Consider the following 14,158-nt stretch of genomic DNA (forward strand, 5'->3'; position numbering starts at 1 on the left):
TGGGATATCATGGTATAGATTGAAATCTAGAGGAGGGTGCCTGGGGTCGTTTTTTTTGGTTTCTGAGAGGAATAGGAGTCGGACCTTTTTTTTATTTTTTCGCTTTTTTTTTACGGACGGAATTTTTTTTTCTAAGAGGAATAGGAGTTGGACCAGAGGAATATGAGTCGGACCTTTTTTTTCGCTATTTTTTTTTTGTTTTTGACAGACGAAGGAAGCATCTCAGATTCAATCTGGTGAATTAAAGCTGAATCGAAAGAGGAATTCATGGGGAAAATAATGAGAGAATAGTGGGGAATCAGTTATTGCAACGAATAGGAGGAGGAAGCATATGGGGAGGAAAACGGCGCTGGGTTTGGCCCGATAAAAAACCGCAATAAAAAAGCAATAAAAGAAATAAACAGAAAAATTGGTGAATGAAAAAACGGCGAAAAGAATATACGCAAAGAGGGGAAAAAGAAAACGGACAAAGAAAACCGGAAAAAAGTGAAAGAAAAAAAGAAACGGGAAAAGAAAATAAAACGGAAAAAAAAAAGAAAACGAACAAAATTAGATGGGAATCGGATACGGTAGTTTTTTTTATTTTCGCCACTTTCTTATGGGGAATCGGACTTTTTTATTTTAGGTTTTTTCGCTACTTTTTTTATTTAGACGGACGATGGAAGCGCCTCTTATTTTTTTTTAAGTAGTAGTAGAAGTAGTAGATATATATATATATGTATATGTATACGTGTATATATATATATATATATATACGTGTGTGTGTATATATATATATATATGTATGTATGTATGTATGTATGTATGTATGTATGTATGTATGTATGCATGCAGGGTTCATCGTAAAGTTGGATTAGTCTAATTAATATGAAGCACGAGGAGAATGAGCCGCTTGATTTAATTGAACAATGGATATAATATTGTAGCTTCTACAGCACCTGTACATTATTTGTATTATTTATACAATAGAGAGGATCCATTTCCGGTCAAGAGATCAGTACACCTATACACGCATGTGCCAGCTCCTAGCTCAACTATAAACTATAAAGTATAGCTTGGTCTTGCAGCAATCAGGGTCCAAGAGAGAAAGAGGTACATATTGCTTGCTAGCTAGCTCGATCGCCAAGGAGGATGAGGGTGGCGGTGGTGGGCGCCGGAGTAAGCGGGCTGGCGGCGGCGCACGAGCTGGCAACGAGCTGCGGCGGCGGCGTCGACGTGACCGTGTACGAGAAAGAGGACAGCCTTGGCGGTAGTTTTGCGCGGACAGTCGGCGTCGATGGTGGCGCCGGCGGCGAAGTCGTCCATCTCCACCTCGGCTTCATGCCCTTCAACTCGGTGGGTGCACACATGAATATATATATGTTAGTTCTATATATCGTTTATTTCGTCCATCCTTGTATGAGACTAATTAGAATACGGACTTGCGCATTTGCAACGAAAGAGGATGCACTACTACAGAACATCTATAAATCCTTCGTAATCCTTCGTAGGTGCCGGATTTACCAATTGACACCTCATTAACAGCATTGCTGAGGAGAACGGCACCTTTGATGCAGTCGCGAAGCCATGATTTGAATATGACCGGGGGCCAATATGACAAGTGGCTACGATAATAAACAAAAATAGCTTAAAGTTATATGCAAATTTCAAGGTTTTTCATAGGTTTAATAGGCCCTGTTAAGTGGCTCCTCTGCTACTGCCTTCCAAGCTAGCCTCCCACTCCCCTCTTCCCTTAAAAAAAACTCTAAATCTCTCGCTCTCCTAATACTCTCACCTCTCTCCTCCCTCATCCTCTCTTTTTTCCCATCTCTTCTCCTCTCCCCCTCTCCTCGAATCCAGGTGATGGGTGACGGGCGCGGCAGCCACACGATGGGAGACAAATAGCCACGTGGCGCGCCTCATCCTCTCCTCCTTCCGGGTGCGTGGCAGCAGTGGCGGAGAAGATGGGACGACGGATTTACTAGTGCTGGCCTCAGGGGCAACGGATCCATCGGCGTTGGCCTCAGGGATAGCGGATACACCGACTCCTACTCCTTCGACGCGGATCCCTCACCCTCACATTACACCGCAACACCAAAAAAAGTCAGTTGTCTGTCGGTAATAAAAATTTTAGGTGCCACTCAGACTGTTAGGAAATATGTTGGCACACTGTGTGTTGGTAAAGGAATAAATCGTCAACAAATTGTCTGTCGGCAAAGATCAACAGTGGGTTATCTGCCACCAATTAGGCCTTACTGTCAAATCGTCAGTCGACATATCTAAACACACCCAGCCCAAAAATGTTTCATGGATTTTCAGCCAACAGTCGTGCTTTCTGTAGCCTCATCTCAGACAAGCTTTAGACCCGTCACCAATGAAGTCATAAGTGAATTTCATTCGTGACAGTCACATTCGTCCATGAAAGATGTGTCATCACAGTTGAGCATGGGTTCAGTTGGGCAGATCTACGGTATCGTAAATTCAATAACTGTCGATCTAAAAAAATCAATTAACTACCATTAAGGAATAACCTGGTAAAAACATTGGACAAAAAAGACCACTTACCTAAAACTCTATAATATAAGTTACAATGTTATATAAAAAAGTGCACACTGCAAAAATATACTCCCCTAGTACCAAATTACTTGTCGATGTCGTTTTAGCTTGTCAAAAGTAAAACAGTCCTACTGTTAACCACCAACTTATCTAGAAATACAAATAATTTAACAACATATGAATTATATATTATATATTATTTCATGGTGAATCTATTACGTTAATATATATCTATATATATATATATATCTATATATATATAGAAATTGATGATCAAAATGATTGTCCTATCACACTGCTAAAATGATAAATAATTTGAAACGAAGATAATTGTATATTTAAACTGAAAGAGTTGTGCAAGTACTACAGAAGCGCAACCATACTTGATGAGTTTACCCTCTTCGATGATGCATAGGCTAAGGTGTGTTTGGATGATGCCCTAACCTAAGAGCTCTCACTTAGGTAGGTCCATCGAACCAGAGGCACGTAATTGGACGCCTGAGAACGATGCCTAGCTCAATCGTGAATCATAGGGCTTGATCCAAACAACCCTTAGCACTCAATTAAAAATAGTTAGCTGTGTGAAAAGTAAGCTATCCTATAGACCATTGTGTGTGGTTATGTAGTACATTAAAGCGGATAAGTGTGTTTACAAGAAAATAAATGAATATCCTGCCACATTCCTTTCTCATAAAAGTATGGCATTGTATGTAACATGCCACATTCAACTTAGCGGGATATATTTGCAAAAGGTTGATCATATATGTTATCATACCGTATGTTGAAGTGGAGTATCTCTCCATTCTATATATATGGCGAATCCATATATATCGGGGTTTCACTCTCTATAAACAAATATAACCACTTTAAGTATTTTAGATTTGTTCATAAATATAAATACTTTTATTCTATTAATCAACTCTCATTTACATTTATTTATAATACGCTCAACCACACTGCCACACACATCTGTCGCTGAAGATTTTTTCTCCTTAACCTTAACAATTTGAAAATACTTATATCGGTGGATGCAAGCAGGGTTCCCCTTAGCGTTTTCGGCACGGTTATTGGACACCGTGGTAAGTTGGTTACCACGGTAACTGCGTGGTTACCGTGAAAACCGCGAGACATAACGTGGTTTTAAAAATAAAAAGTTTACCATGCATGGTAACTGCGATAACCGCGTGGTAATCGTGTGCTAGTAAGTTTACAATAATACGAAGAGGGGTATATTAATTATCGATTTTTGACAAAATAATATATTTCTGTAACAAAAGATTAATAAATATATTTTTTAGAAAAACCGTTGCGAAATCAATCAGAAATTTCACCCAAGTCCTTCGCGGGTATCAGGCGGCGGCGGCGGCGCCGCTGGGCCATAGTTCCTTCCGCCGCCGAGATCTCGTCGGCGGGGTGGTAAGAGGCAGCCGGGAGGGGACGCGGGCAGTGCAACCGCAATCCCTCCGCTCAATGGGGCCGGCGGCGCCTTCTGCAGGTGCATCGGGTGAAAGGGGAGCGACGCTGCGCCGCGGCGGCGGATCCCCAGTTGCCGTCCGGCGAGCGTTGACGGCGCCGCCCAGCTGCGTGAGTGCGCAACCGTGGTAAGCGTGATTCGGATTATTAAATATTTTGGTCTTCATAATTATTCCCCCCCCCCCCCCCCCCCCCCCGGCAAAAAAAAGGGTGCTTTCTCGATTATTAAAACCGTATTTTTCTTTTGTGGTGCTGACATTGTACGGGCATGTCAAGAGCTTGCGATGTCAGCAATTTCTAGCTCTGTTGTAATGTACGAACTAGCATTTCATTTGGTAATTTAAAACTAAAAAAGTCATGCAATGGATTATGAATTTGTCAATATATCAATTATAATTCTACCTAGGTTGGAGCAGAACTCTACTAGTAACTAGGGTTCACAATTCCAACGAAATCCGGTCGAAAACCGTATGTCCATGTACTAATGTACCTTCATTTTGTGGTTGAATCACTACCGTAGCATAGCATTGCACCTAATATGATGGTATCACGCAGTACCTCAGATTTCTTGATCAATATAAGTGTATGATACATATATGCGAATGGTATATTAAATCACATTCCTAAACAAGAAAGAAGTAACCATTTGGGTGAATATGTCTTTAAGGTAAATATCATTATAGATCTATATGCATTAGCCACTGGAGCTAGGCAGCTACGGCCCAACCATTTCGGGGCATAGCCATGTGGATCAACACTGATCTCATCAACCAGCGTTCTACCATACTCTCACATCATTCTCCATGGAAATTGAGCATACCATCCAGGATGAAATTTCTTTTGCTCTATTTCAATTCATTTCAGAAATACCATATTCTCAATGGAAATTAGAAAGGAAATACACCAGTTCTGATTTTGCACAACTGGTGGAAGTATTGAACATTTCCTTTAAATGGCCTTTGTTGAATATATTTAGTGAGTGGCAGACAACCATTTAGTTTTTGGATTCGATCGTCTCACATAAACATACTTATTTCGCTTATCAGCTATGGATGCCTTTGAAACAATTGGTGTGTGCGGGAGCTGTTCTTGGGTAGTTCGAGCATTAGAAACAATGCACTCTTTGATTCTGAAAAATAAGATGTCAATATATATGTTCCAATGAACTCATCATTTTGTTTTGCCAATGTCATCAGCAATTGTCCATTTCACTTAGACATGACAGAGCAGAGAGGATGAAAATGAAGAGCGAGGGTAATCAGTATCAGATACTGTCTGCTGAAGTGTTGAGCAGGATAAGCGTATATGTGTTGCTGATATGATGGTAACTGATTGATGGAGCTGTCTCAGGACAATGAGCTTTTGTTTTGTTTATGCCGTGACTGTGCTCCTCCTTTTTATCCATTTTTTTCTACCATTTCTTCTGTACTTGGCTTACTGTTTGTTGAGTAAGTGTCTGGGATGAAGGCTGCTTGCAGCTATTGCGGAAACTGACACTTAATACATCTTGTCCCTTCAATCAAAGAATTTTTCTAGTTTTCACCTCTAATGGCCCTGTGTTATCTATCGTCTACAGTTCGGAGATTTTTTATATTGCTTACATTTATGCATTGATTACAGGTAACATCCCCAAACATGATGCAATGGTTTGCAGATCTTGGGGCCAATATGGAGAGATCAGACATGTCCTTCTCTGTAAGAACACAATTGGATGCTGGTGGTGAATGTGAATGGGCCAGCGGCAATGGCATCTCAGGCCTCTTGGCAAAGAGGAGTAATGCGCTCAGCCCCAGCTTTTGGCGCATGATCAGTGAGACACTCAAGTTCAAGAGGGATGCTCTCAGGTGAGCTAGTTTATTAGTCCACTAGTTATTTTGTTAATTGGTAGAAACACAACAGTTTCATGCGCTAAAATAATGCCCTACCTATTTGATTGAAAAATATGAGCGAATTCTACTGTGTAATTGAATTATTTGTTTGTTGCTTAATTTTCAATTCAAGGTACTTGGAGGATTGTGAAAACAACCTTGATCTGGAACAGAGCGAGACTTTGGGGCAATTCGTTCAGTCCCATGGATATTGTCAGTTCTTCCAAGAAGCTTATCTTGTACTAGCCCTATCCAATTAGTTATGTTACTTTTTGATATACATATATGTCTGCACTGTTGAGTTGTGAGTTGTGATTTGTTAATTGTGGCATCTCCTTGTCTTGCTTGAATCACCTTTTTTGTTTGGTAGCAATAATATATGTTTGCTGCAGTTTCCAATCTGTGGTTGGATGTGGTCATGTCCATCACAAAGAGTTTTGGGCTTCTCTGCTTCCTCTGTGCTGTCGTTTTTTCATAAGCATAATCTCCTTCAGGTGGCGATTTCATATGTTTTTGTTCCACATTGCTTGCTTTACGTTATTACATCTGAACTAGGCATAGTTTGCTGCTGCTAATTCATTCAATGGGATCATGCATTTTTCGCAGTTGTTTAGTCGCACCCAGCCGCTCATTGTCAATGGTCGCTCTCAGTCCTATTTCAACAAGGTACTTTAGAATCTTGCAGTATAACATAGTTGAGCGCTTATCGGAGGAAGCACTGCACATTATATTGTTATTAGGCTGTAGATGCTATTAATTACATGCATGGTGCAGTGATTGTTCATCACAATTACTACTGCATACTAGCAGGTAAGAGAAGATCTGGAAAGCAGGAGCTGTCGAATAAAAACTAACTGCCATGTGAAATCCATTTCAAGTTTTGACAGAGGTACATGCATTACTGTGCTGCAAAGCTCGTGGTTAATTTCATCCTTTCCCTATAACAGTTTATGACAGCAACACAGAAAATAATGAATGAACTCACAGTTCATTGAGTAAATGAAACATTGTTATGTTTCTGGCTTCAGGTTACAGAGTCTTAGAGGTTGATGGTTCAGAGGAGATGTATGACAGAATCATAGTTGGTATCCATGCACCTGATGCTCTAAAATTACTAGGAGCAGAAGCAACACATGAAGAATCAAGAATTCTTGGTGCTTTTCAGTATGTCTCTAGGTATTGCCTGCAGCCTCCTATTGCTTAAAAGATCTCATATATTTTAGTTTGATGTAACTAGCACAAGATGCCCATGCATTGCACTGGATAAATGCAATTTCAATTGTTATAATCATATGTGATTTTAATATTAAATGCTTGGGATTCAATTCAGACATCTTAGCGTGATTGTATATCAGGGAGCAATCCCAATATCTACTCGTAAACATGTCCATCTTTGCATCGGGGAGGTTAAATAGATGTGCATGCATATGACACTGAAAAACCATTTTTGGTGATACCCCTTTCTTGTACACGCGGTCGATAATAAAATCTGCCTGTAAAAATACACCCTGAGTCATCGATCATGGACCTCCTATGAAAATCAGTCATCTCAATAAGATCGTATGACGACCATCTTAAGAAACTGCTTGTAGAAATCATTATTTTTATAGGCACCCCCCTTAGAGTACCACCTGTGAAAACAGGAGTATTTTCACAATTGGGCCATAAGGTCCTCTTATGCGGTGATGGGCCTCAGGACAGTGGCAGTGGTGGCTCGGGCAAGTTCAAGGTGGTGCTCCCTCCCCTTGCGCTGGTGGTCGATGGATGTGGTGGTGATGACTGGATTGGTGAGACCAGGGAGGGCAGGGAAGGGAGCTTCCCGGCACTGACATTGGTGGATGACGTGGACAGAAACATATGAAAGCCACTGGTAGCCAGTGCTGTCGTCGAGCTGCACCTCCCCATGCTGGACCTTTCTCGAGCCACCTTGAATTTGGAAGTTCTTTTTTCGAATATTTGATTGGGAAGTTTTGTGAGTATGGCTTGCTTTGCTAGAAATTGTTGGAGATTTGCTAGCCTTTTGTAACACTGATTTGCTAGCCTTTCTGGGAATTGTGGAAATTGCTATATTTTGATTTTTTTTTACTGAAAAACAGTGCACAGACGTTCATGTTGACTAACTTGCCTGCAAAAATTGGCTTTTATTGGCGGTCCTCTTAACGATCCCACACACAAACCCACACACACAAAAATTGATTTTTGCATGAAGATTTTGATTTTCAGAGTTGTTTTTATTGTGGCGAGTAGTAAAACCACCTCCTCAAATGGATTTTGCCCACCATTAAGCCGAGAAGACTAAAGATAAATCGCCAATTAGCAGAAGAAAAGGATATGATGGTAGACCGGAGCATATCTTCCTTTTCTCAATGAAAGGCCCAAGATTATCTCAAACTAAGCTTAAGAAAAAGCCTGATTCAATTCCCTGCTTAAGCACAGCCCAAAACTTCTATCAGGATTGCTGGATTTTGTGTAGGGTCTTTTGCATATGTGCATAGGTGTGTGGCAAGTTGAAATATAGGAAATCAATCTCATTCAGAATATGAACGCTTGCACACAGACATGAATCAGACAACAGAATTGGACGGCGATTGAATCGGCATGAAGTCACTTTTATCCAAAACTCTTTCCTGAGTGCTCTCGGAATCGCGATCTATTGGATAGACGACGACGTACCAAGATGTTGGCAGAAACATCTTCAATTTCTATAATAGTAGAGATTAGTGTCTATAAAGAGTTACATATATGCCTCGGTTTCCATTGCAGTAATCTATATCTTCACTGCGATGAAAGTTTTATGCCATGTAATTCATCCACATGGAGTGCCTGCAACATAACCAGAACAAGAAGCGGCTCTGTCTGTGTCACATACTGGTTGAATCTGCTTCAGGTACCTAGCAAATACCAAGGCGGCTCCATATAGAACATTAATAAGACTGCTTTAATTGTTTTTTTATATGCATGGATGGATAATGAATGTAATAGCCTGTTGATATCTTTTCTTTCAATTACCAGAACATTGAATCTACCAGGACTTTTCTCGTGACATTGAACCCTTCTTATGTTCCTGATCATGTGTTGCTTAAGTGGAATACAAATCATTTTGTTCCGACTGTGGCTGCTTCAAAGGCTTCTCTTGAGCTTGATCAGATCCAGGGCAAGAGAGGTATATGGTTCTGCGGGGCATATCAAGGTAGCTTATTTCATTGATTCTAAAACATGTACATATACAAAAATTATATTTTCCCTTAATTAGTTTAACTTGTAGGTTACTGACAAGTGACAAGCATATATGCATGTCTGAACATCTATGTATAGCAATTTTTCACTGCATCAGTTAGATCTGAATTCTGTTCTGTCCTGGATCACAGGATCTGGCTTCCATGAAGATGGATTCCAGGTTTTTCCTGAATAACCTGTGCACACACATTTGAGTTTCAAGCACATAACCATTATATGATCTGTGATCATGTTGGGTATATTGACTTGATGTAGGCTGGCAAAGCAGCAGCTCAAAGTTTGCTTGGGAACAAGATTGATCCCCTGACGAACCCAAAGCAGATGGTCCTGTCATGGACAGAGACTGGGGCACGTCTTCTGGTGTTAAGATTTCTCAAACAGTACATCTCTGTTGGCAACTTGATGTGAGTACTCGTATAAATTGATACACAATGCAATGCATGGTTAAGTAGTTAAACACAATGCAATGCATAGTTAAGTAGTTATGATTCTTGCTTTACTAACTTCCCGTATGTGTAGCTTGTTTGAAGAAGGTGGCACTATGTTCAGTTTTGGTGAAGCTTGTGAAAAATGCAATAAAAAATCTGTTCTGCAAGTTCAGGACCCACTATTTTATTGGCAGGTTCTCTTCTCCAGAAAAAAAGTCAATACATTTTCCAAATCAGTGATGCATCTGTGCGTTGATCCTGTCTGACTTGCTGTTTCTCAGGTTGCAACAGAAGCAGACCTTGGTTTAGCAGATGCCTACATAAATGGCTGCTTCTCTTTTGTCGATAAGAGAGAAGGCCTTCTGAATCTTTTCCTTGTAATACTATATATTTTAATTCGTTACTTTCTTGGTAAAGCAATATCCATAGTGCTATTTATTAATCGGTTTTCAGACTTAACCCATCAGGCTTTTTTACTGCAGATCCTCATTGCCAGTAGAGATGCACACAGGAGTTCTTGCAGGAATTCTAGTCGAAGGTATCAAGTCCTCTGCTCTTCACTAAATCCCTTTCGACTGTTTGATCAAAATGAAGTAGCATATGTTGTGTGAGATTATCAGTTTGATAAAAATATTGCCTTGTTCTCAGGGGTTGGTGGACACCCTTGCTTTTTACTGCCGGCGTTGCATCTGCTAAATATTTTCTGCGTCACATCTCAAGGAAGAACTCTGTAACACAAACTCGTCAAAATGTCTCTCAGCACTATGATTTGGTCAGTTTGTATATGTCCTTTTTTAATTATCTATCAAAATTAACAGATCTAACTCCTTGCTGAATGATGACTTAGCTCAAAATAGTTAGCATGTTGATGCTTTCTCTGCCTATACAGCTTCTGGATGCTTGATAATTTTCTTTAATTCCCATGTCTACATAATTGACTAGTCAACAAGAGTTACCCTTTCTTATCCTATATATTTTACCTGCAGAGTAATGATTTCTTCTCGCTTTTTCTGGATAAGTCAATGACCTACTCATCTGCCATTTTCAAGGTAAGTGAAACATATGAATTTTTCCGCAGCTTGTAAATTATCATAAGAATATGTTGGACTAATGCACAGTTGATTTATTGCCCTATTAATTTGTTAGGATGAGGAAGAAAGCTTAGAAGAGGCTCAGCTGCGTAAAATAAACCTTCTAATCCATAAGGTGATAATTCTATCATATAGTAGTTTTTGTGTTTCCACCTATCACTCTCTCACCACATAATGAGAGAGAACATATGTCTTGATCGATATTTACTATGAAGATGAACCCGACCCTTTCTTATCTATATACATGGTCTGATGTTCCTTCAATCTTTTACATGTCCACTTAATGAAAGGCTAAAGTGGGACAGGATGATGAAGTTCTTGAGATTGGTAGTGGTTGGGGCAGTTTGGCTATGGAAGTGGTGAAGCAAACTGGCTGCAAATATACAGGAGTTACACAGTCTGTGGAGCAACTTAAATATGCCCAAAGAAGGGTGAAAGAAGCTGGCTTAGAGGTTGCGTACTATTTACTCTCTCTCCCTTTCACATCATCCGCACATATGATTTACTGGAATCAGTTTTAGTGTTAGTTTAGTCTCCTATTTAAATATGTATGGTGAAATCCCTGATAAGTTAGCATTAATAATAACTATATATTTTTATTTATTATCAGGACCGAATAACTTTTCTGCTGTGTGACTACCGTGAAATACCATGTCACAAATATGACAGGATCATATGCTGGTAAGTACTAGTACTACCATGTGAGTTTCAATTGAAATAGAGTAATCAAGTTGGTTTTCTCCCATCACCTGAAAAATAAAGTTGGTTATCATCGATCAACACCGGGTACATGTTCATGTGATTCCGCCAGTTACTAATTGCTTCCAGCCTATTGCATAATTCATCAGTGAGATGATTGAAGAAGTTGGTCATGAATACATGGATGAATTCTTTGGCTGCTGTGAGTCCCTTTTGGCTGAAAATGGCATATTTGTCACCCAGGTGTGTACAAACAACCTTTGTCATTGTCATTGACACTGACTGTTGATATATCCCACTTAAATTTACATGGGATTATTCCAGTTTACCTCAATTCCGGAGGAACGGTATGATGAGTACCGGAGAAGCTCAGACTTTATTAAAGAATACATATTCCCTGGTGGATGCCTTCCTTCTCTGACTCGGATAACATCTGCCATGTCTGCTGCATCAAGGCTCTGGTATGTTCAAGATCAGTCAATTGATGCTCAATACAATACAGTGCTCACACTCGTACATTGATTTATTGGTTTTGGATTGGATGCACGTCGAGTTCATTTGCAGCATTGAGCACGTTGAGAATATTGGGTACCATTATTATACAACTCTGATACGCTGGAGGGACAACTTCATGGCCAATAAAGAGTAAGTACAAGCATGGCCTTCTACTCAAAGTGAGCAACTAGTACCAATAGGGTATGTGTTACACAGAGGCCCAAAAGAGTTGAAATTTCAGAAATTTTAGTCAAAGCACAGACCCTGCCTTGTACTTTGGCACAGTGTTAAAAGTGTCCTTTCCAATTTCTTTTATCTCCAATTGAACAATAATGTTAAAATGATAGCCATAGTGTGTTCTAGCAAATTACCATAAAACAAGAGTGTCCTATGGCAAAGACATGTTTTCGAAATGTCTTACGGCAAATGGCACAAAATTATGGTGCCATAAGCCTGCTGAGCAAGCAAATCCAGAAAGTAGCAGTTCAAAAATCCAAAGTATGAACACACAGTATGGCAGTTCAGAGTTTACACAGAATTTCCCTCTTGTATTTTCAGTAAAATTTTGGCCCTGGGCTTTGATGAGAAGTTCATCCGTACATGGGAGTACTATTTCATATACTGCGCAGCCGGTTTTAAATCCAGGACACTTGGAGACTACCAGGCAAGTACTGTACTACTGTACGTATGAACATATATAGAGAACTATTTATTACTCACTTGGTTGCTTGACCCTTTCAGATTGTATTCTCTCGTCCTGGGAACACCAAGATGGGATCTGGCTTCTAAACTCAAAATTGACCTCTGCCCTAGAGCACGAGCCAACCTATTTATCTTTGCCATTGTGTAATAATTTACAGGAAACTTTGGTCTTCATGCTTGAAGATCATGTTTGAAAAAAAATGAATAAGTCTATATTTGAAATCCTTCAACTATTGGCGACTCAATCCATGAACTTTAAAACAGGACAAAGTACAACCCTGGAGAAATTACCGCCATTGCTTGTTTGAAGGCATGTTCTGTGCCATGTCACCCTTGTTTGGAGGGGTGACTAGTAAATATTCTGATGATCTATTTACCTCAAATAAATTCCATATGGTGTATATACACGATGCAAGATGCATTGCTTGTCCTAGCATTGTTCTTGCCATCTGAGCGCATTAAAGATATGTTGGGTTTGGTTTGGTTTTAAAAATGAAGGTTACCATATTTTGGTAATGTGAGTTTTCTGTACGGAAGAATGATTTGAATGTGTTAAGAGAAACATGGAGGTGTTTGCAAGCCGATTTGATTATGGATATTTTGAGAGTTCACAAATTACTAGCAGATGATGTCGTGCATTCGCGTGGCTCTATGCCTCCTATTACGTGGCATGTGGGGGTGGCAATCCATTTTTCATGGGTTTCTCATCGCTATAAAGAAAAAACATAAGTCATTTATTGCAAAATTCATATTTGCCTGAGTCATTGTTTTATATGTCATCGTGGTTGCAAAACCCCTTATTTTCTATTGCGTGCACTCTTTATAGCCTACGTATAAATTTTTGTATGTTTTTAAGGCATGAGTTTGGGTTCATTTTAAATTCGTGTGAAAATCATGATTGTGCATGTAGAAATATTTTCCTCAAATATATTAACAATTAAAATATTTATTGTAAAATTCATATTTGCCCAAGTCATTGTTTTATATGTCTTCGTGGTTGCATAACCCCTTATTTTCTATTGCATGCACTTTTTATAGCCTATGTATAAATTTTTGTATGTTTTTAAGGCATGAGTTTGGGTTGATTTTAAATTAGTGTGAAAATCATGATTGTGCATGTAGAAATATTTTCCTCAAATATATTAACAATTAATTGTTCCAAACAAAATTAATTATATGAACGTACATTTGTATATGTTCTTAAATAGCTCAATCTTGACAGGTGAATATAAGAGAGTTTATTTATAAAATAGTTTTTTTTATTATAGGAGCAAATCGTAAATTATATGTATAACCTTGTACCATCCTATGTCTATTTTCTATCTTCTTTTCCTTCCTTTCTTTCCTCTTCTAATAGCTTTGTCTCCAGAAGCCTCTTTAATTATTGATTTTACCATCCATTTAATCCAATAGTCAAGATTCATTTATTCTTTTCTGTCCTATAGTGAATCCAATGGCAAATATTTATCGAATGATGTGGCTCATTCTCGTTTTATTTTGAGTTTCACTTTTCATTAGTTTGTTACCGGCTACTAAGGTATTTAAAGTGTTCGGTTATGTTCTCTTATTGAAATAGCATAAGCATAGCCAGAGACACTTTGGGCCTGTTCAGATTATAGCCAAAATAAAC

At 39.1% G+C, this 14,158-nt stretch overlaps 1 protein-coding gene across 6 annotated transcripts; it reads left to right on the plus strand.

Moving 5' to 3' along the window:
- Positions 1-1,008: 1,008 nt before the first annotated feature.
- LOC127757616 (uncharacterized) lies at positions 1,009-13,021 on the plus strand. 6 transcript variants are annotated; one of them, XM_052283169.1, is made up of 25 exons: positions 3,854-4,136; positions 5,205-5,332; positions 5,629-5,852; positions 6,010-6,115; positions 6,269-6,370; positions 6,483-6,542; positions 6,684-6,765; positions 6,905-7,052; positions 8,640-8,763; positions 8,889-9,066; positions 9,245-9,273; positions 9,369-9,517; positions 9,633-9,735; positions 9,823-9,918; positions 10,024-10,079; positions 10,190-10,313; positions 10,528-10,590; positions 10,688-10,747; positions 10,923-11,084; positions 11,243-11,313; positions 11,481-11,574; positions 11,656-11,792; positions 11,896-11,976; positions 12,385-12,490; positions 12,568-13,021. In XM_052283169.1, the coding sequence occupies exons 2-25, from the start codon at positions 5,327-5,329 to the stop codon at positions 12,613-12,615; spliced, it is 2,409 nt and encodes an 802-aa protein (XP_052139129.1). In that variant the 5' UTR covers positions 3,854-4,136; positions 5,205-5,326; the 3' UTR covers positions 12,616-13,021. The 6 variants fall into 6 exon arrangements, with proteins under 6 accessions (XP_052139127.1, XP_052139125.1, XP_052139126.1 ...); XM_052283167.1 differs by lacking the exons at positions 3,854-4,136; positions 5,205-5,332 and adding an exon at positions 1,009-1,335 and having other exon boundaries at positions 10,938-11,084; XM_052283165.1 differs by lacking the exons at positions 3,854-4,136; positions 5,205-5,332 and adding an exon at positions 1,010-1,335.
- Positions 13,022-14,158: the final 1,137 nt, after the last annotated feature.

Source organism: Oryza glaberrima, chromosome 12 (assembly GCF_000147395.1).
Source record: "Oryza glaberrima chromosome 12, OglaRS2, whole genome shotgun sequence".
NCBI classification, from domain to species: domain Eukaryota; kingdom Viridiplantae; phylum Streptophyta; class Magnoliopsida; order Poales; family Poaceae; genus Oryza; species Oryza glaberrima.